At 36.3% G+C, this 24,295-nt stretch overlaps 1 protein-coding gene across 4 annotated transcripts in view; it reads right to left on the minus strand.

The window, feature by feature from the left end:
- Positions 1–24,295, minus strand: part of MAGI2 (membrane associated guanylate kinase, WW and PDZ domain containing 2) — a 1,283,361-nt gene that overhangs the window by 454,061 nt on the left and 805,005 nt on the right. For all 4 annotated transcript variants that reach the window (XM_081147187.1, XM_081147188.1, XM_081147190.1 and 1 more), the window contains one exon: positions 4,554–4,766. In XM_081147187.1, coding sequence (XP_081003313.1) covers positions 4,554–4,766 — 213 coding nt within the window. The remainder of the gene's footprint in view (positions 1–4,553; positions 4,767–24,295) is intronic.

A 24,295-nucleotide genomic window follows, 5' to 3' on the forward strand; every position in this document is an offset into this window, starting at 1 on the left:
AAATATTTAAAGATATATACTAATCACTGGGATAGGTAAACAAAGAGTAGTCCTTGTCCTAACAATGTTTACAGTGTGTGTAGGGATGCCAGACACACACATTATGAAAAGTTACCTACAAGTACCAGCCTAAACAACACGTCCCCAATGAATGAAAAGTGTAAACTCTACTTCAATAATTCAGAGATGAACAGTGTCAATGTTTTATTATGGGAGTCAGCAAAGAACTTCTAGGGAATATCAAACATTTTATTGAATTTGAATAAAAGAATAGGAGGTTCAAATAGGTGAGAAAGGCCTATCAGACAGGCGAAGGTGTTTTATGAGTATGAAATGTAGAGAAGAAAGTGGGAGAGTATTACTAATGGGAGCCAATACTAACAGAGATGTTGCAGCCAAATATGGGGGGACCTGAGTGGTTTCCCCAAAAGTTTGAAGCAGCAGAAATAGGAGCTCATTTAAGTTTTGAGGATAGTTACATGACCAAGTGCAATGCAACAATCTTTAATTGATCAAGGAATGACAGGTAATTTGATAGAGATGCAGCCTGGAGGGGTATAGGTCAGTTAGGAGACTGTGATGCACAAATGAGGTGATAATCTAGGGTGGGGCAGTGAAATTTGGAAGGAAGAGAAGAAAGTTAAAGAACTAGTGATCTTTTATACTCAATAATATTTATAAAGCCAGGGGGAAAGAAGAATCAAAGATAACGCTCAGCTATCTGGGTAAAAAGAAGAATTAGAGAAATTAGGTAAAGGTCTTGGTCAGTTGGTTTGCTTGTTTGTTTTATAGGAGAAGAATTTAAGTGGAACATTGCATTTAAGTGGAAGAAAGGCTTAGGTGGGGCAGTTCAGTGAGCAGTAGTTAGAAATATGGCCCTGGAACATAAGAGAGAAGTGAAGGCTGCGGGTAAATCTATTTGAAGCCGTGGAGCTGGATGTCAACTCTAACAAGATAAAGATGTCTAAATATAGGTGAGGTTAATATCAAAGGAAGGTTTTCCGGGCATATGAATTTTAACTATCTGTTTAAAGACAGATTCTCTAAGATGATGTGGTATATATCATCCTTGCAAGCATTAGATCTAACACTCCTGCCATGAACCCAGTGAAGGATGAATATAATGGAATACAATGCAGATAAAATACACTAAGCTGCACAATCGTGATTTATCTTATGGAGGCCGGGAGTCACTCTGTCCTTAGCATGGTTAGCAGCCCAGAATAGGTTCAGGTATTCAGGTGTCCAGATCTCAACCATGTTAAGTGAACTATTATCTTAGTTAAGCACCTTAAGCTAAATTTCAGCATCTCATTCGTTAAGCAAATCTATGATTATGGAATTAGAGCTCATATATGTCAGGGAGAGAAACATTTCTGATTTAAGACACTGAAATATCATAATATGTCTTTTCTAGGTGACATGGGCTAAATCCATGTGTCTGGTGTAATTCTGAGCAAAAAGGAGAAACCTAGCCTAAAATGAGTATTCACATACTTAATGTGAATTTTCATTGAAAATGTTTGTAGAACTTCATGGAGAAATTACATATTTAAAAGTGGTCATTGATTTTACATAGATATGGTCTGAGACAAAAATTAATATGTAGTTCTAGCTGTAAATTACAGTTCAAAGGATAAATGATAACTAAAATGAGTGATAGAGGTAAATTGAGGACTCCTCTAAAACATTTCTTTACCTAAAGAAAATAGTTCTTTTTGGTAAAGTATACAAAGAGTTAAAGATTGGTAGGTTTGATGATTATATACATACAGATATTATAAAAACAAGGAATTTTTTATATCTACAGAGGGAAATAAGTTCACTTGTACATGATTTGGTAGGTAAAAATTTATGCCACTTTAAAAGATGTACAGGTAAAATAGTGTTTACTATTTCTAACAAATATGTTTGTGCTTCTATTTGGTGATATAAGATTCAGGATAGCATAATAGCTAAGAACATGGGTTTTAGATTCAGATTTCCTATATATGAATTGCAGTTATTGAGCAAATTATTTAACTATAGTGTACCTCTGTCCTACTCTGTAAAACAGTACCTACCTAATAGGACTGTTAGGAGAATGAAATGAACTAATATATATAATGAGGTTAGGGAGTTCCCAGCACATGGTAAGCATCATAAGTTAATTTTTATATTACCATTATTATTAAAAAATTTTATAATGGAATATAGTTACCTCAGTAAACTTTTCTCACTCTTTAAATGTGCCTCATTGCTGTTCTTGAATTGATGACTGATATTAATTGCTATTATAGGCTCTTAGTCAATATAGTCCAATGTTAACTAAAATTTAGGCAATAGTTTTCTCAGTATTGTTTGAAGTGTACTCACAGGGCAAAGACCTTGTGATAAGGCTCAAAAGGTGAAGAGTTGGGTGAATGTATATGAGAAAAGGGCAAAGAAAACCTGAAGTTTACATTGAATAAACATAAAGAAAAGCAATGACATTTCAAAGATGGGAGTTGTCAAAAGATTTCAAATAAGGGATGATGCAAAATTTTCTGGAGAGGGGTTGTTTCTTCCATCTTTGAACACTGGGTGAAGAGCTGCCTAATTTACCATCTCTCACCTCCCAAAACGGGGGGAGAAAAACATAAAAGCCACTTGCCTAGCCAGGCTCTGAGAGCCACTGCTGTGGCATCTGTTGACTATCCAGAAATCTCAGAGTTGTCCTAGACAGGTGTTCTCTACCATCTTGAGGCTGAGAGGTTCAGAGACGGTCATACAGCTAGTCAGCTGGTCAAGAAGAGTTTAGACCAGTTAGTTTATTTTCTTTGGGGCCCTTAAAAAAATTCCTAGCCATAAAAATACCCCATTCCTCACGTCTAAGATATGAATAGAAAGGAATGGTGCTTTCTAAATTTACTATGCCTCCCAATTAAATAAATTTCTAGTTTAAGAATATGTGGATCAAGAATGCTGCATTTGATTTTCCCTATACAGAGTAGAAATGAAATAAAAACCAATGGTCCAGGCCTAACTAAGACAATATATTTGACATTGTTAACTATTAGGTGTTAATCAGTAAAAAATTCTGTAACTGCTCTTTTACCCCCAGCTTCTTCTTTTTGTGTGTGTGTGTGATTTCTGCTTCCTCTCAACTGAGTTGTTGTGTTTCTTACATCAAAACTCAACTTATAAAATTATGTACTATGAACTTAATTGAAATCTATTACATGATGAAAAGTTATGACAACAGTATTTCAGAATCAAAAAAAGAGAAGGTATCTAATTTCTTGAAGATTACCAGGTCATTTAATAATTAACAAGTTGTATTATATACCTATAGTGATTTTTAGCATTTGTAAATAACTAGGGTAAGAGAATAAGTTTTTAACCAGTATATTAATGGATGAGGTTATGCTTCTCTGAATAATCAAGATGAAACCATTTTGTAAGGTTTTATACTTTGATTGGTACAGATTAGATTTTGGTCTTCTTTATGTTCAATGAACATTTTACAGATATTACGAACAAAAGAAGGCAAAAAAAAGGCTTATAAACTTTTCTTTGATAAAAATAATTTAGCATGAAAATTCAAATATTATGTCACTATAGAAGCAGTATAATTATAAACAAAAATACATCAAAGTAGTTGTAGGAAATATCTTAATAATAATATGCACGCAAGGTGAATGTATTAACATTTTTTCAAGAGCTTTAACTTAGCCCTTAGATTTTCAGTGCCCGCTGAAACATCATTATTTTTAAAAAATGAATAAAACAAAACTTTGGAAACTTACTCCAAGATAAGAGGCTAAGAAAATGCCAAGTTTTGTTTTGCTAACATTTAATTATAAAAAATATTATGAAAGAAGTATTTTACAAATAAAAATGTGGCACTCTGTTAGTAATAAGCATAAGAAAATAGCAAATCTACACCTTGCACAAATACACTTTATATCTGTCTAGTATTCTTCATATATGATATGAATGATCATAAATTAAAGGCCTAACTAGTCTTTTACTTGTTCAAGGGTAGGTGCCTTCAAAATGTCAATGTATAAAAATGTTTTCTCTGCACTGCCAGGTTGGGTGGTAAATACATGGGCATTATATGGCTATAGTTATTTTGAGGACTATATTTATTGAAGTTTTAACTAAATCACATGACACAACCTCTATTTGCAGATCTGTGAGTATAGTAAGATTTCTAAGGATAGATTTTTATTTAATATAATTAACAAAGACTTCAGACCTTTATGTAATCATATATATTTAGGACTTGTAACACTTTCTAGGAAGTATAAACCATTCAATATATTGCCACTAATATTGTAAATGTGAAATAAAAATTGAGAAGGTTGATTAATTGATTGATATGTAAAAATTAAAACTAATAAATTAGATACAATAATTATGTCCTTTGCACTTGATATAATCTCTCACTAAATACAACTGTAAATATATATATACACAAACATATATGTGAAAAAATATATATATATATATTTGAACATACAGATATAAGATATATTTAGTTACATCTAAAAGAGCTGATGAGCCTATAACAAATGTAGATAACTAACCTGGTGTTCCCCCTCCGTTTCCATTGACCACAGGCCTCTCTTCTTCTTCCTCCTCAGGAGGCTCTATACTTGCTTTCTCCATGTTGCTCACTGACTTATTCCTCTTCCGTTTTCCTTCAGCACTCGCAGTGGCTCCTGGAAGTATCTGGTCTGTTACATTTAATAATAATGGTACTGGTTCTGCTGGAGGCTTTGGGGTACCGTAGTAGTTGTCTGCAAACAATACCAAAACATTATGGAGTTAAACATTTTTCCTACTATGTACATAACTTCTAAAAAATGACAGACTTGTACCCTATTTTATATATATATGTATTTTGTGCACATACATATATCTGAATGATTTTTTATCTTTTTTGAACTTCATTTGTTACTTCTATTGTATTGAGCTTTAGTGCTTAGAGAGAGATCTCTCTTCATTCTCACCTTTGTGCCAAACCAAAATATAATCTTAAGTATTAGTCTCAAATGGTATAATGTAATTTCGAAATTACTTAAAACTTTAAAACAATATGTTTTATTGGTTCAAGATGGCAGTATAGGTAAGAACAGTACTCGTGGCCTCCCACAACCACATCAAAACTACAACTAAAATGCAGAACAACCATCACTCAGAGCCTCCTGAAATCTAGCTGAACAGAAGCCTTACAACCAGGGAACTGAAGCAGCACCAAGACCGGTACGAGGGGCGGAGACGCGGGCGGAATCTGGACGAAATGGGGGACATGGGCTGGTTCCATACTCAGGTGCCACAGTTTAAAACTGGGAGGGATATCTTCGGAGTGGTTTCCCAGAGAAGCAAGGGGTCCCAGCCCCACATTAGGTCCCACAGCCCAGGGTTCCAGTGATGGGAAGAGAAGTCCCCACAATTTTGAACTGTAAAAATTAGCAGGAATTCTGGCTGAGAGAGCAGAGGCTACTGGAGTTCCAGGCATCTCCCCTTAAAATGCTGGCTCAGGGACTCACTCAGAAGCGCTCCCTCTGAGCTCCAGTGCTGGGCAGCAGCTTGAAAAGAACCTGGGACATTCGGGGAGGAATTAACTTGCCTGGAATCATGGAAAGAGCTGGAGGGGCAGTTTTCTCACAGACAGAAAACTGGTAGAGTTCTTGCTCCTTTGGCAAGCCCTCCTACCACAGAGCCCGCAGGAAGACACCTTTTCTGAATCTTCATCAACCTGAATCACACCTTTCACCCAACCCTGGTGATTCCCTGAGACCCAACCCCTCCTTACTTGCAAGCTCACCCAAGCCATTTCCAGTTACTTTTCTATGCAAGTGGCCTCTCTAACCCCATGCTTAGGATTTTCCTAAAATCCCTCAAACAAGCAGAATCTGGAAAGCATGCCCCATACCTCTCGATAAGTGGCCCCAGACCTGGCACTAGCAACAGCCTACATTGGTTCATGGTTTGGCCTCTCTTGAACAACTCCAAGACCAGCACAAGTAGCAGCCATTTATGGACTGCTGTGTAGCTCAGGTTTGGTGGCCCTGGGCAGGGCACAGGAAGAGGCTGACATTGCACCTCCCAGGAGGTCCCAGAGACAGTGCACCAAGTGGTCAGCTTCGACCACACAAGATTAAAACCTTACCACATCCACCAGTGACACATTCAAGGGGCAGACTTGGTGAACACCAAAGCTCCACTGAAGTAAATCCTGCTCCATAAGGATGTCTCCAGCACAGCAGCTCTCTGGCTGTAGCTGCAGCTGGTCCTCACAGCCGATTGGCTGGGGGGTCAATTCCTCCCAGTGATGCCAACAGCAACCAAAGCTCAACTACAACAGGACAGTGCACACAGCCCACACAGGGGAGCACCTGGAAGGCCCAGCTCAGGTGACTGGGGAGGCTGAGCCACTGGACCCTATAGGACACCTACTACACAAAGGCACTCTACAAATTCCAGGAGACATAGCAGCTCTACCTAATATATAGAAACAAATACCAGAAAGCAGCTAAAATATGGAGACAAAGAAACATGTCACAAAGGAAAGAACAGAAGAAATCTCCAGAAAAAGAACTAAATAAAAGGGAGCCAAGCAAGCTACTAGATATAGAGTTCAAAACAATGATTATAAGGATGCTCAGGGACCTTAGTAAGACTATTAAGGAAACTAGTGAGATCATCAATGATATAATAAAGAACCAGTCAGAAATGAAGGCTACACTAACTGAAAGGAAGAATAATTTACAGGGAGTCAACAGTAGAGTAGAGGATACTGAGAATGAAATCAGCAATTTGAAATGTGAGGAAGCAAAAAACACCCAACCAGAAGAGCAAAATGAAAAAAGAATCCAGGAATATGAAGATAGTATATGGAGCCTCTGGGACAACTTCAAGAGGCCCAATATTCACCATATGGGGGTTACAGAAGGAGAAGAAAGAGAGCAAGAAATTGAAAACCTACTTGAAAAAATGACAGAAAACTTCCCCTACCTGGGGAAAGAAATATACTTACAAGTCCAGGAAGCATAGAGAGTCCCAATCAAGAAGAACCCAAAGAAGTCCACAGCAAGACACATCATAATTAAAATGCCAAAGGTTAAAGACAAAGAGAGAATCTTAAAAGCAGCAAGAGAAAAGCAGTTAGTTACCTACCCATATGACTGTCAGCTGGTTTCTCAACAGAAAATTTGCAGGCCAGAAGGGAGTGGTAAGAAATATTCAAAGTGATGAAAAGCAAGAAACTACAAACAAGATGACTACCCAGTGAAGCTATCATTGAGAACTGAAGGTCAGATAGAGCTTCACAGGTAAGAAAAAGCTAAAGGAGTTCATCAAGACCAAAACAGTATTACATGAAATGTTGAAGGGTCTTCTTTATGAAGATGCTAATGAAAAAAAGAAACTGACAAAATAGATCCAGAGACACTGATGCATGCAATGGATGATCATATTTCAGAGGAAAGAGGGAATGGGGATGGAGGGTGGGAAGAGATTAACCAAAGAAGTTATAGGCATATATGCATAGCCCATGGACACAGGCAATAATGGGGTGAAGGCCTGGGAGGGGGTGGGAGCCAGGTGGAGGGGATTAATAAGGGGAAAAAAACGGGACACCTGTAATGCTTTCAATAAAGATACATTTTAAAAATATATGTTTTATTGATTTTTAGAGAGAGAGGAAGGGAGAGGGAGAGAGATAGAAACATTGAAATGAGAGAAATATCATTTGGCTGCCTCCTGCATGCTCCCTCCTGGGGATCAAGCCTAAAACCCAGGCATGTGCCCTGAGCAGGGAATGGAACTGGCAACCTCTTGGTGCATGGGACAAAGCTCAACCAACTGAGCCATACCAGCTGGGCATTAACACTGTTTGATAACAGGCCTGGATTATAATCTGTTTGGTCGAGTAGCTCAGTTGGTTGAGTGTTGTCTTGCATACTGAAGGGTTTCTGGTTCAATTTCCAAGATGAGCACATGGCTGGGTTGCTGGTTTGATCCCCAGTTTGAGTGTCTATGGAAGGCAGCAGATCGATGTTTCTCTCACAAACTGATGTCTCTCTCTTTCTCGCTCTCTCATCAAGTCCTTGGGTGAGGATTAAAGAAAAGTAAAACAAAAAAATAAAAATAAAAATAATTATCTCTGAATAAGGGTATAGACATATATATATTTTAAAACAAATCTCACAACATTCTGGAAAAGCAAAGCACATTGTGCTTATCTCCACCTTTCAAAGGGCTCTGGCTGTTGCGAGCGGCATCTTGCTCAGAGCTGCATCTCAACACCAGCTTAGTGGTTTCCATGGCTGCTGACGGTGGGCCTGCTGCTCTCATCATTCTTCAGATTACCACAGCTCTTTTTTCCACAGCTCCATGATCTGAGCTATGAAATCATTCATTTCTCACATTAATCTAAGAGACTTCTTGAAGAAGGAGACTAATTCTAATTTCTCTCTGTAATAAAAGTCTGGCATATAGTAGGCATAGAATAAATGCATGCTAAGTGAACATTTTTATATCTTTAAAAAACTGCTATATTTAAAATAGTCTAAGATTTTGATTGGTAAAGAACATAGAGGTGTGTTTTTTTTTTAAAAGTGTTATACTTTTACCAACTTCAAACTCATATTGGTGTTTTAGTTAACTGAATGATTTTTGCACTCATTTGCTCACTCATTAATTAAAATATTTATTTAGTACTATGAACCCAGGAGCTACAGTATGTTTGAGAGAAAATGAAATGATGAATATAATACAATCTTTGTATTCTCAAGGCTGAAAGGTCTGGTGGGGAGGACAGGCACATTTGACGTCAAATAATGCAGATAAGCGTTAAAACGGGAAATAGATTAAGCACCACAAGTAAAGAGGCACAGAGGAGGAAGCCAGCCTATCTGCAGAGACCACTGAAGGCAACTGGGAAAACTGTGCTGTGACAGAAACAACACTAACTAGAAGCCATGAGTTCTAGACTTGGCTTTTCTACACAATTCAAGCAAGTTACTTAACCTTAGTAAAGCTCAATTTTGTTAACTATAAAGTTGGAATAGTAATACTTGCTACAATCACTTGTGTCTTGGGTTGAGAACAGCCAAAACCTACTCTAGTTAAGTTAAAATAATAGGGATGTGCTGAAAAGATATGAGATGGCTGGTTGGGGAAGAGGCTGAAAAGCCTTTGGGAAAGTGGGCAGAAATGAAGCAGTCCAGCAGGACGCCGGGGTTGCCTCTGCTGGCCCTGGAAAGCCCGCTCCTTCCACAGCCGCAGGCACACCCTAGGTAGGCAGGGCCCCAAGCTCTTCCCAGGATATCTAATCCTGTCCTTTCCAGGAAACCCTGAGGCAGGGTCTCTCATGGGCTCAGCCCAGTCACATGACAGCTCTGAGCTGCCAAGTTTGGACAAGATAATGGCTGCTTTCCTTTGATTTAGGGGGACAAGGTGGAGCCCTACCCTCCATCAGTTTTATCTCAGGACTTTCCCCAAAGGGTCTTGGAAGGCTGGGCAAGCAGAAATGACAAACACCCATCACACTCCCCTCCTCACTGGGTTGTTGTGAAGATGAATGTATGAGGAAGAGCTTCATAAACTAAAATTGCAGGGTTTTTTTTTAATATGTCTTTATTATTTCAGAGAAAGGAAGGGGGAAGGAGAGAGAAATAGGAACATCAGTGATGAGAGTCATTGATCGGCTGCCTCCTGCACGCCCCCTACCGGGGATCCAGCCCTCAGCCCTGGCATGTGCCCTGACTGGGAATCGAACCCATTCTTCTGGATCATATGTCGATGCTCAACTGCTGAGCCATGCCAGCTGGGCTGTTTTTGTTTTGTTCTGTTTTGTTTTTTGGGCTTTTTAAAAAATTTATCTTTATTGTTGAAGATACTACAGATGTCCTTTTTTGCCCCTTGACCCCTTCCACCCCTCAGGCACTCCCTGTCCAAGGCCTTCCCCACACTATTGGTTATGCGTATATGCATATAAATTCTTTGGTTAATCTCAGTGGTTTCAATGGCAGTGTAAACCGCATGCTGGTGCAAAGTAAGCTCATATTCAGAAGGCTAGCTGTGCCGCTCATAAGATTGCTCATTTTCATAGATAGTCACATTTGTACGAGTAATACAAAGAAAAAGATGGTATTACCATGTAAAGTGATTTTTATACATGCAGAACTTTCATACAGAAATCTGCAAAGTGAATGATATACATTTTGCTAAAGGCTACTTTCTAATTTGATTTAGATCATTTAAAATGAATCAGATCTCAAATGTAATGAACACGTTTTGAGCCAACAAAAACTGCTACTTGCTCCCTAGAAGTCTGTTATTGCATTTCAGCCTCTGTAAGGGCTAGCACTATTGTCAGTAGTACTGCTATGCTTGCTGTGCTTTCTGTAGAATCTCATTACTTCTTATCTAACAACCACATGTTAAACTAGTACGTAATCCTGCATGTTCCAATAAATAATATCATTTTAAGTAGCATTCTGAAAACTTTGTCTTTAAGTATATATAGTACTAAGAAAAATGGATCATATTTTAGTGGGTTTTTCCCCCCGGTTTTTCTTGAATGTTTTAAATTGCCCTGAGGTAGAAAAAGAACCTTTTACTAATTAGAAATAAATGCATAGCTCAGGCTAAACATAAATATTAAGTAATATATATTGTTGAATTTATATTGCTAAATAATTACACCTATTGGCATGCCATGTGATTATAAATTGCATAGCAATATCTTATTTCTAAAATTTGATTTCTAAAATTAATATAATACTTCAGATTAAATTTTAGATGTAAAACAGTATGAATCATTGGTTAAGATAAACTTTATTAGCAATAATAATGGCAATTTAAAAGAGGCACAGAAATAATCTATTTAGTTACTACACTTGAGAAATATAGTTCATGGAGATTAGAGTTTTACTCAAGACACAATGCATAGAACAAGGAAACTACAAATACCTACACCAACTTGAAGAATCAGCCAGGCAGTCATGTAGTTAAGTCACTGAATTGGTTCCTTGATGTAACCCTGTATAAATCCATATACTAAGGTGGTGCCTTTTTCACACACAAAAATAAATAAATAAAAACACCAAAACTATTTAAAAGTATACTTTGGAAACACTGTCCTATTAAGAATGAAGTGCTTCTATGCATAGTGCCAACATTTAGCCAACCTAATACTCAAAATATCATAATAATATGGTGTCCCATTTAACAGCACAGAACATTATGAGATAAACCTGATTTTGAATCCTGTGTTCCCTAATCTGGCTGCCTTTTTATATCCTTAAACTGATTCAGTTCAAGTGGGTATGAGGGGCTATAAGATGACTACAGTCACAAAAGCAACTCAACTACTACTATTAATACCATTATCACCGCCACAGTTTACTGAGCTGAACACTGTAATGGGCGTTTTAACTATGCACTTATATCAAATGAGGATTAGAATAGCTCTTACCCCACAGTGCTGTTATAAAGATTAATGATAATGAAGGGATCAGAATAGGTGCACAATATATGTTGGCTAATTTTGGCATTTGCTCATCACAACATAGTATGAAGTCATTCTGTCTCTGCAGTTAAATAAAATTGGAGGCTTAAAAAAATTAAACTATTGCCCTGGTTGAGTGGCTCAGTTGGCTGAGCATTGTCCCATGGTGGGGCGTGTATGGGAGGCAACTGAACAATGTTTCCCTCTCATATCGGTGTTTCTCTCTCTTTCCACCTTCCTCTCTAAAATCAATTAAAAACATATCCTCGGGTGAGGATTAAAACTATTAAATTATTTCCCAATATTACACAGGAAGTAAGTGGAAAACCTGTATCTGACTTAAGAACCTCATCTCTTTTCAAGGTATTGCCTCTCAGCAAAGAAGTGTGATGAAATTTGCAACCTGTGGGGAGCTGATGCTAGAGGACTTCAAAGCCACAACCAGTGAGCACAAATGCATCATTTTTAATAGGGAAAGGTAATAATTGCTACCAAATCTTAAAGCAGAGGCATTTAGGTGAACTTTTCCCTCCCCTCTTCCAAAAATAAGTCTATGTGTGTGTGTGTGTGTGTGTGTGTGTGTGTGTGTTTAGGGTTTTGGGGTGGGGATGTAGGATTTTTTTAGCTCATTTTTCACTGAATACATTTCTACTTGAAAAGAATGACCTATTCATTAGCAGCTTCATTTAAGTTTAATAAAAGTTACTAACTTTGTTGTTAAATATGATGGCAAAATAGAAACGATATATAAAATTGTTCATTTACTTCTATTACCATCAGGATAGCCTATAGTTCTACCTAGTCCTATTCTTAATCAATGCCTGTAAAATAAAGACATAATTATTTGAGATACTTGATTTATTCTTCAGCTTTATAAGTATTTATAAGAATGGATTTTTAAAAATAAATATATAGTTATTGTAAAGAGTAAATCAGGGTGCATGAACCCATTTCTGACATTATAAATATAAAAAAGCTATCTATAAATATGAATAAAAATAGTCTACAAAACATCAATAATTGGTTTTATAATAATAAAACAATGTAGTAAATGCCCATTTACACTGGACACTGTTATTCTAATTTTATATCTTAAAATTCTGATATGAAAAGAAAAAAAAAACAGTAAAAACTGCCCTGCCGGGAGTGGCTCAGCAGTTGAGCATCAGCCTGGGATCCAGGCGATCGGGGTTCGATTCTCAGTCAGGGCACATGCCCAAGTTGCAGGCTCGATCAATGACTCTCTCATCAATGATGTTTCTATCTCTCTCTCTCCCTCTCCCTTCCTCTCTCTGAAATCAATAAAGATATATTTAAAAACAAGCAAACAAAAAAAACAGTAAAAACTAATTTATGTATGAAGATATGTAAAAATTCTAGTAGTAAACTGAAGTATGGTTACCTATTTGCAACACTTTTTCCCCTTTAAACATCATTAGTTTTCATAATGGAAATGTGATTTATTATTTACCTCATTCGGCTTTTGAAGTATGCTGACTGTTTGAAGTATGTAGACTCAGATGCTGACTGTTTCTTCAGTCCTTTGGGGGTATAATAATAACGTGTAGGTTTTATATCAAATAGCCTTAGATCTTTCCATGTGACACTCAAGTGGAGATGGGTTTTAGAAAGGTAATATTCTTATCTTCAACATACCTTACAGATTAAGGTCCTGACCCACATTTCTCCATCTCAGTGCTTTTATTCCCAGTTTGGCAACCAGAAAGAAGCAATTTTGGATAATGGTTTAGTAGAAGAGAGATGATTGCCTACAGGGACTCTGGGCATGCAGACAACACAGCCCATAACTGGGATCTCCAGAGAGCTTGAGAAAATGTCCTTATGTTGGAAACAATGTGTGGCAAAATTTAGGAGGTTGCAAATCTCATCATTTGTTTTTAACAGTTTCCTAAATGGAGCAAATCCATTGATACCTGGCCTTCTTAATGGCGCCCGGAAATTGACTATGGCATTAAACAGAGAAGAGATTCAGAGTTCCAGACCCACTCATGATTAATTGTCTTAGAAAGCCTGCCAGATCATAAGTAAACAATCATTTTTATCCACATTAGAGATTCAAATTTGTACTAATAAAAACAGGTAAATCGTCAGAGGATTCTAAATTCAAACATTAAGACATGTTTAACAGATTACACAAGGAATAGTAATGAGTTAAAATTAGTGCCAAAATCACCATGATTTTTGTCAGCCATGGCAAGAATCACAGTCATATGGCTACAGAGTTAGTGAGTTCGGAATTCTATAAATACAAAGCAAAGTTGGTAAAAGTAACCTAGGAAATATTCTACTTTTCTAAAATTACACTTCCTACATGAAAATAAGACTTGAAGTCTCACTTTAGAATGCTTTTGTTCAAAAGATTGAAGTTATTTTTGAAAGCAGCTCTAATACTTAAATTTGGTCTCCTCCTAAAAGGTATCATTTCCTTATCATGTCATAGGTAGGTAGTAGCTTGAAACCAGGATACAAAAACTCTCTGACTTCAAAAAGAGAATGTATTTTTCTCTTGTGGTGAAAAGCATTGATCTCATATGTGTCAGGAATAAGAAAAAGAGCCAAAGTGATATTTTGTCAATGATACCTGTACTGAACAGCAAACTGCTAAATTTTGCGAAAATTCCTTGTTGAACATGACTTTCAAAGCATGCACAATTATGTAAACAATGTGAAAGTTTCTGTTTTTTCACATGCAGAACTGAATTATTCTGCAACAAACATCACCTAAGAATTTCAAGTTTATTTTAAGTTAAATGAATGCTGGTGTCACAATATGATCCCAATGACCTACATTCTGAATTTTTTATCTTCAATTGTCAATTAATATTCTCCAGAAGTTATGTAGATGGGTTAATCTATTATTTTCTGAAACTTGTTTGCAAGTTCTCTGTAGGTTACTTGTGGTCATTTTCACTGAATTTTCATTTATTCATGTTAGCAAGTGTGAAAAGGAACAGGACAAACTTTTGCTGAATGTAACTGTCCACAAACTGGCTAGGGCAAGTGGTTCGCTTATTTAAAGGAAATTAGATACCCTTCCTTTTAGTGAGTCTTCCCTTCAGGCATTATTCAGAAGAGTTCAGAACATTTCCCACCTGTGCCATATAACATGAGTAAAGAAATTATGCAGGAAATCATCAACAGAACAGAAAAAAGATACATATGATTTTCAATGTCAAATGTACATCTGCTTTCTAATAAAGCATTTGAACATTATAATTATAGTAACATAAAAATTTACAGGCTCAATTCATAAGCATATCATGTTTAAATAATATTAAATCCCTAGAGCTGCACTTTCTAGTAAAAATGTAAAGTGAGCCACAAATGCAAGCCACGTATGTAATTTTAAAACTTTCCAATCAGCCACACTAAAAAAAGGAAACAGGTAAAAGCTATTGTAATAATGTTCTACTTTACCCACTATACCCCAAATATTATCATTTCAGTATATGATCAATACGTTATGAATGCAATTTACTAAATCTTTAAAACCTAGGGTATAGTTTACATTTAAGCACATCTTAATTTGGACCAGACCCATTTCAAGTGCTAAATGGTGATATGTGACTAGTCACTACTATACTGGCCATCACAATCTTAGACAATCCCTTTTATCAAATAACATTTTAGGTCACCATATTATCATCTGAGTGACAAATATTTCTCATAGACAATAAAGTGAAAATCTTTGCTTAAATGACTGAGAAAGAAGTAACCACCATAACACAGTAACAATTTAAGTTGATATTGTGTCAGTGACATTTCTCTTGTTTAATTGATTTGATGCACTGAGTACCTGTAAAATATTATTAATCACCCAACAGATGTCCATTCCTTCCTTAGCAACGGTTTTCTATCCTGCTTCCTAATTATCCATTTTATCACTTTATCTTGTCTTTACTTGCAAAATCTACTTTTGACTTTATTATTAAGTTATAGATTAGAAGGTGAAAAAATAAACAAATGTTTCAAGTAAATAATGTGAATACATACTTGTGTATTTAACCCATCCTTATGTTAAGTGGAAAGAGGAATTGTTTACTCATGGTAATAGCGTAAAAACAGAGAAATTATTCATATTTTTTGTCTTTCCTCTTGATATCTGTTTGAGAGCACACTCTGATTTTGAATATTCATAGTGTTTAGTACCCAATGCCTTATACTTCTCTCATTAGGCTCCTACTTTCATACCTTATGCTAATAACAATTCCAATTTTCCTTTTCTTATGCACAGTATATGCATCCTACATTTCTAATTTCTTTTGGGTCTTGCTAAGTGACTGGCTCACCACTCTCATAAACTAATTTAAACCAAGATACCAGTCACTAAAATTGTTTTAATGCATCCCATATAACATTTGCATTTTAACACAGTATTTAAAACTCCAATCCAAAAGATTAATCATGAAATTTGGGCTATAACTGGTCCATTTGGTGGGGAACATACTTTTCAAAGGAGCTTTTGGTGCTCTCAAATCACAATGGAGATGTTTTTCTGCGTAGTCAGGGTAACTGGTGTGGTATATATGATGACACTTTGGGAACTTAAGCAAAAGGAAAGGTTTTTGGAAAACAAAACTGAGACTAAAATAATTTATATTATAATTCTAGATCATAAAATATTTACATGTCTGCTTTTATGAGTGGAAATCATTTCCAACTATGTTACTAATGCAATTAATTAAGTTTTAAGTGTGTAATAAGTTTAGTGCTTAAGAGACAGTCCCTTCATGGCTCAGTAAATAAGAAAGCGGGAGTAAAATTTTGAACATTTTTTTAATGGGCATTCATATAAAACTCAGTGGATTCCTGTGAGAGTCATCTTGATTAAATATGCTTCTTCAAAAACTGATAAAGGAAACTGAACCTGTCAAGGACATATTATTTTTCTCACATAATATTAATGGTTTATCATATAACTACCTTCTCTCAATGGTGTTATTAACTGTGATATTATAAAATTACTTTGCCATGCAGGGCATGGCTCAGTGGTTGAGTGTCGGCCTAGGATCCAGGAGATCATGGTTTGATTCCCAGGACACATGCCTGGGTTGCAGGCTAGATTCCCAGTTGGAGGTGTGCAGGTGGCAGCCCATCAATGATGACTCTCTCATCATTGATGTTTCTCTCTCTCTCTCCCTCTCCCTTCTTCTCTCTGAAATCAATAAAGATATATTTTTAAAAATTACTAAAAAATTAAGAGACCTTTAAGAGGCTTTTGTCATTGTCTTCCAAGTACAATGCCCAGGGAAATTCTGATTAATCTTAATTTTACTGTTGGTTAATGACTAGAGATATTTGCCAAATATCTAATTTTCAATTGTTAATAAAAGTCAGAAAGACAATATGAAAGAAGTTTACCTCCTTTTAGACAATTTGTCTGCTGGATTTCTCCAAGCTTGTCCTACTGGAAAGAGCTCTGCACATAGTCAGAGGATTGGAGTTCTAATGGAAGCTCTACCACTAACTTCCTAAAAGACCTTGGATTAGACATTAAATTCCTCTGAATCTTACTTTCCTCATTTGTGAATCAACAGACTTGAGTCACAGTTCTAAAATTCTGCAATAAAAAGTTTGAAAGAATGTAATGACAACAGGTTATATTTCCTTGCTATTGCATTAGGAAGTCCTGAATGGACAATGAATAGAGAATGACAAACTGTAGTCAATTTCAATTACTTGAAAGCCTGAACTCATTTGCTTTCTTAACACAAATGTGGAGAGCTCATTTAATCTCTTTTTATATTTCTTTGCACATTCCTCCTGGGGGAAGTCGTGGTTGCACAGTATTTCTATTTTTGTTCCAAGCCTTTCATTTACATCCATCCCTGTTGGTGAATTAGACAGTCCCTAAGTGTATCCCCCATATGATGTGAACTGTCATTACTCTGTGGAAGGCCATATATGAAGCACTTCAACTTTAGTGCATGTGACATTTTAAAATGTTTGATTTGTTGTAAAGAGTCAACATTTTCGTTGTGATCATCTTGTGATCTATGAAACACAAACATAAGTCCTAAATGATGGAGTATGGGTAAAATTAGCAGCAATTTAAATATAAGTAGAATAAATTTATAAGCCAGGAAAACAATGAATAACCCAAAAGGCTAAAGAAGTAAGTGTTTTTGTATCTAAACATAAGGCTTTTTCTGTATAATGATAGCAAGTCTTGAATAATGCACATTTTTTCTTTCTGTATCAATAAACTCACAATTTATTAAAATCAACCTCATGACAAAATGAAAACAAAAACCACCTGTCAGAACTACTGGCATTTTATATTTAAAACTCTAGAGACCAATCATTAATTCTTTAAAGATGTATGTTTTATTGAGGTGCAACTCCCCCACTTCTCAAATTTTTACATTATAATTTTGCCTTTCATACCATCCTTCTCATTCTGCAGTAAATTATGAAAGTTCCAGAAATAACAGTTTATTGTAGAAAAATTATTGTATTAATAAAGAAAGAGAAAAGTAGAGGGAGAAATGTGTGGGTCAAAACACAATCAGAAAAGAAATGGAAATTAAAGAGAAGAAAGAAAGAGGGAAGAAGAGAAGAAAGAGCCAGAGGAAAAGCTAGAAAGGGGAGATCAGGAGGGTAGAATGAGGGCAAGGGCTGTGAGGTGCCCTCTCATGAAGCTGTCGTGTTCCAACATGATTCCCCAGGTGGCATTCTGGCCCAAAGCCATGCACCTGTGGCCATCTGTACCACCTAATAGCTGGTGAGGTACTAAGATACACTGTACACTATGGCAGGCACTTGCCACATCTGGCCATTGAGGACTTGAAATGTGGCTGGTTTGAACTGAGATGTAAAATCCACACTAGATTTTTAAGACTTAGTACAAAAAAAGTAAAGCATCCCAGTAATCATTTTTATGTTGATTACATGTCAAATGATAATGTTTAGATTACATAACATTGTAATTCCTAGACTAGTTTTTCTGGAGAAAGTAAGAGTCAATAAGAAGTCAATTACAGGTAGCAGTTATGACATCCACAAGGTGAAGTGAGTGGGTGAAGGTGAGGGTTAAGGGTCAAAGTCCAGGACAGTAATAGACACTTGATGGACAAGAGGCTCAGTCACGAAGAGGGTTCAAGGGTCACATGGGTGTTGGGATCATCATCGGTTTATAAACCAATGACAGCTGAGTGATGGACAGAGGTAGAGGTTATTATACATCCAGTTATTCTGTCATTCATTCAGTAAATATTTTTTGAGAGCCTACTATGTACTAAGCATGGATTATCTGAAGGCACAATAGTGAACAAAACAAGTAATTCTCTTTGAAGCTTACTTTCCACTAAGGAGACAGATATTAATCAATTTATCACATAAATATAAAATTGCAAACTGATGAGTGATATAAATGTCAAGTAGTGTTGTTTTGAAAACACTGAGAAGAATTGGAGTTAGGCTTGTTAAGGGAAAAAAAAATGAAATTGTGGTTGAACACCCAGTACCCTCCCTCCATCTGAGCCAACATATTTCTGGATAGATACTGATTTTTAGGAAATGCATGTGGGTTTTCCAATAATAAGAAATAAAATTTTCCCATTACTCCTGAAAATTGTTCCAAAGACTTCTCTGAAGGTCAAATGGCTGAACTCCGTGGAAGATGATATGTGTATGAGAGAGTGTGTGTGTGTGCTCTCCCAAAATACAAATCAAGTTGCTTGTAAAGGCTAATTGCAAAATTTCCACTAACTAGTCAGCCATATCAGTTCCCCTTTTCTCAATTTAACCCCAAACATGGTCAGGTTGTAAAATGCTTCAAACATTCCTCTAACTCAAGGGCTATGTGATTCAAACTCCAAAATTTGATTTTTGATGATATAAAACTACCTGAAGGTAGATTTGATGGCAGGTATACTGTGAGAATTGACTGTCTCCTCCACCCCTTGGTACTATAGCAATATGGCCTTTGTTTCTTCAGTGCTTACCAGTGTGGACTAGTCATTTCTTGTTTCTGAAAGTGGGGTTGGGGATGGAGTCAGTGAAAAACAGCTTCTCCATGGCATTGATGTCTAATTGAGATTAGAAAGGTGAGTAGAATCAAATAAAGGTTCAAGGGATATAGAGAGGAAAAGCATGCCAGGCTGATGGAGTATATTTGCAAAACCCCAACTCTGGAGGAAGACTAGATCCTTGGACAAACTAAAAAGAGAACAAGGTGGCTGGTGTTAGAAATCATATGGGGCCTAAAAGCTTTTGTTAAAGATTTGGGTTAATTTTGAAAAAGTAAAGGGGATCCATTACAGGTTTTAAAAGCCAACTATACTTAAATGAAAAAATACATTCGACATTTGAAAAGAACATTTGTTTTTAAAGTAGATTTTTAGGCCACTGCATGTAGAATGAACCAGAAACAACAAAGGGAAAAGTCTCGAGGTCAAAGAGGGGTCTAGTGCAGGAGTGCAATGATGGGTGCTTGGACATGAGAACAACAATGAGACTTAATTAGGCTTCAAAGGCAGAAAATAGGAGCTAATATTAGCAACCTGCTTGAAGAACCATAAGTCTTTTCAGGATGATCTTCTTCTCTTTCTCCTAGAAATAAGAAATATTGAACAGAATTTCCAAATTTTCTCCGATTCTCAGAATTTCTTTATGAGATGCTGTGGGCTAGCATGGTGAAGCTTCAGTATGGATTCTTTCAAGAAACATTACAAAATTCTGTAAGTCTTAATTTGCCTTTGAAAAGTCTTCACAGACATGCAGGCACTGATTGGTGTCCCAATCAGAATTAGTTTATACTTCTTGTTACTGCCCTCAGGTTTTATTCTAATTATTTATTTACTGCCTGCATAGCATTACATTTTGGCTTCTCAGAAGGAGTCATTTATCACTTAGCTTTGTTTTCCCAGCTTCTAGAATAACATGAAAATACATTGATGCTGAGCAAATGAATTTTTATGCAGATGAACATACATATGCTGAAAAGAAGGATACAGCCCTGATCACTATTTCTTGGCTTGGGATCTTCCTAGAAATGCAAATTCTCAGGCCACACTCCCCATCTCCTAATCAGAATCTCTGGGCTTGGGTCACTGCAGATCATTCTGATGCACATTCACATCTGAGAACCACTGCCTTTGAGGATTGCTTCAATGGGAGGTGGACCAATTAAATGAGGTTTATGTTAAAAGTTGAGCCAGCATAAGGATTCAAGTAGTTTATTTTGGGATCTTCTATCATCATCCTTTCTTTCAAATAATTTTTATAAAAAGCTTCAGAATCATGTAGGTGTTTTCTGGTGTTAAAATTATGATATACAAACCAGCTTATGTTAGGGGTCAGCAAACTCTTTTTGTAAAGAGCCTGAGAGTAAATATTTTAAACTTTTCAGGGCATATGGTCTATCATAAATACTCAGTTCTGTCATTGTAACCTACAAGCAGCCACAAATAGCACATAAATGAATGGGTGCAGCTGTGCCAACAAAACTTATTTTCTGGATATCAAAATTTGAATTTCATATGACTTTCATATGACAGAAAATATTATTCTTCTTTTGATTTTTTTATACTGTTTTGAATGTAAAAGCCTTTTTTATTTTGTGGGCTTACAAAAATAGGTGTTGGGGTGGATTTGGCCTACTCCAATCTACAATGTAGATTGCCACTATCTGGTCTATGTAATAATCAATTAGCAGCACACAACTTTCCAGGCTTAGATATCGACTCATTTAATTGAGCCTTTAATATGTGCCCAGCAAATAAGTAATACAGATGAAGTGCTTGTCTTTAGAGAACTTAAAGAGTTCAGACGAGAAAAGATATTAAATTAATCAAATAAATGAAATAAAGGACATTTCAGAGTTCTGTAAAAGAGAGTATTAGGGAAACCTACTTTTAGGTAGGGTGGGTAAGAAAGATCTGTTTGAGGAGGTACTGTTTATTTATACTGAGACCAAAAGTATGAAACTGTGCCTATTTGTATGAAAAGCCAGAAGAGGGTTACAGGCCAAAGAACAAGCATAAAGTCACTGGGACAGGAAGAGCTTGGTATGTGTAGGAACTGACAAATGTTACCATGATTAAAGCAGAATGAGCAAGTAGAAGAGGGGCAGGAATGCAGGAAGTGTATCCTACAAGGCCTTGTCAGCCAAGTAAAGGGATTTGGCAAAGGCTTTACAGAGTGGAAATATGATTTTATTTAAGGGTTTAAAAGGTTAAGTCATTCTTGTTGCTATGTGGAAATAGCTTTGGATGGGAACAAGGGAGATGGGAGATGGTTGGGAGATTGGATGAAGAGATTGTGTCTGTGTGTTTCAAAAACACATGTCAGATATCATTAACTGAAATACCAATAACAGAAACCTCAGTTATAACAACATGATTTCCCAAGCCCAAACTGATAATCCCATGGTTGCAGAATTTAACAAAACATTCAGCATTAGAGAATCTGAGCAGTCCTTTGGAGGTCAATGGAATGGAATTTGATCTCAATACAGAACAAAATTTTCAAAGAAGACAATAAAAAGCTTCATTATTTTCCATCATAAAGAGTGATATTGTTTATATGAATGTGGACAAGAAAAGGAACTCTCAATAGGTAGGTAGGCCTTGTGAACGAATGAGCTTTGATAGTTTACTGTTCATCACAGTGAACAGCTATTTAACCCAGCCCGGTAATGACATTTTTTTCTATTACCAGAGGCATTTATCTAATAACACAAGCCTATTAGTAGATCTGCCTAAATTGATATTGAAAGGACAATTAAAACTAGCACTCAGGCTACAACCACTACTCAGTGTGGTAGGTTGGAATGTAATGAATGTCATATTTTAAAAAGGTATACTGTTAACATTGGGGCATAAACGCTAATTAGAGTAATGACTTCATTCAGCAATTTCCTTTTTATGGGGCCATTTGGATCAGGCTCTCTCCTCCGTACAAAAGGGCAAATCCTTATTAATTTAGATGATTACCTCACAGGAATGAATACTAAGTGAAAACAATACCACAGGCCAGACATACCATTTCTTCCCCATGAATCCATGTCATTGTTTCGGTGATAGCAAGATGAGAACATTTAAAAATTTTCTTCTGCAATGGTTTATATAACTCTACTAATCTTCCCCAACAACTTTCTTTTGCTGGGGGAAAAAAAAAAGCTAATTTTATATTTGGCAGTTCTATTTCAAAAAAAAAAAAGAGTATTGATGAATAATGTGAACAATGGGCTTCAGTTCACATTTTTGCTTACAAGTACTAGGAATCTATTCCATTAACAAAGGCAGATAACTGCCCATTTAAGTTTTATACTAATCAGTTGAAACATTGCTTAGAAACAAAAAAGTCTTACATCATTCTCTTACATTCATGTCACGAGTAACCAGTAGCCTAAATGTGAGTATGAGTTTCAAGAAACAATCTCTGTGCTTTAGGCTGGAGGCAGCATGCTGAAATTCATGAATTACATCTCTTTCAACAAGAATCTTTGATGGCTCCAGGGACTGGAAATGGAATATGAAACTTTTCACCCAAAGGTCATTGGCTCCAATTTGGCCTAAACTGGTAGTGGCTGAAAGTTATTATCTCTAGATAGCTGTTCAGCAAGGGCTGCAAAATAAATTGGTGGTTTCAGTGTAATTTCTAAAAGACAGGCATCTGTGTCAGGAACTCATGATTACTTCATGCCCCAAGGTGGATGGTTTTAGACAGGAGTCAAGACATTGACTGAAAGAAGATATCTCACCACCTTCTAGACTTTACAAGTGGTCTTTTTATATGGAAGCAGCCAAAAGACTGTGGGCAACTGGCAAGAATGTTAACTGAAAGTTTGTCATTTGTAAGGTGGGGATACATTTATATCTAACTACAGTCTTTCCAAATATCCATGTTTGTGTTTAAATAAAATGTCTCAGATTTAATAAAATGCTAAGGAGAAGATGTTATTAAAATAATTTAGATGCTTGCTACTCAAACTGTGACCTGCAGACCCGCAGCATCAGCATCACCTGGGAGTTTATTAGAACTGCAAACTTTCAAGCCCACTCCAGACACATGGAATCATAATCTACATTTTGACAAGATGCACAATAAAGCTTGAGGAGTGCAATGTGTCTTGAGGACACACTGTACAGCTACTCACTGAACACAAAGTACACTCAATAAACATATGTTGATGACAAAAACAAAGACTTGAATACTGTTTCTGTAAGTAAATTTCATAGAGTCCTCAGTTGTTTGTATTACCTATGCTGCCACTTAAAAAACACACCTGCCTATTTATTGTCTTAGCATCATCATTAGACTTTAAGCTCCTAGAGGGCAGGCATCCAACTTGGCATTCCCTTTGAGTCCAGTTTAGGTTTTATCAATTGATTCGTGTAACTTGAAATTATGTCCGCTTCACCTTAAGTCATACTAAATAATCTTATTCTCATGCAACAATAATTTAAACAGGTTATGTTTGCTTGAGAGACCTGAAGGTCTCTCATGATGCCCTGGATCTTTAACTAGCAATAAATTGCTAAACCACCATTTAATGACATTGATGGTCAGGAACACGATGAGAGTATTTTGTCCACTCTGCTAAACCTGTAAGTGCAACAAAATTAAACACTCAGACCAATTTTTTAAATGGCTTTGAACAGAACATATTGTTATTTAGTACATTTTATATCATTTGGTCAACATGAGGCTGGGATATATTATCTGGGATATATTTAGCATTTGGGTTACTTTATTTGTATAAATATATACAGTCACTATTTCCCAAAGGAAAGCCTAAAATGCAATAGCTTTATGGTACCAATAAATAATTGAGTCTGG

This window comes from Miniopterus schreibersii (genome assembly GCF_964146895.1).
Source record: "Miniopterus schreibersii genome assembly, chromosome: 9".
Classification (NCBI taxonomy): Eukaryota; Metazoa; Chordata; class Mammalia; order Chiroptera; family Miniopteridae; genus Miniopterus; species Miniopterus schreibersii.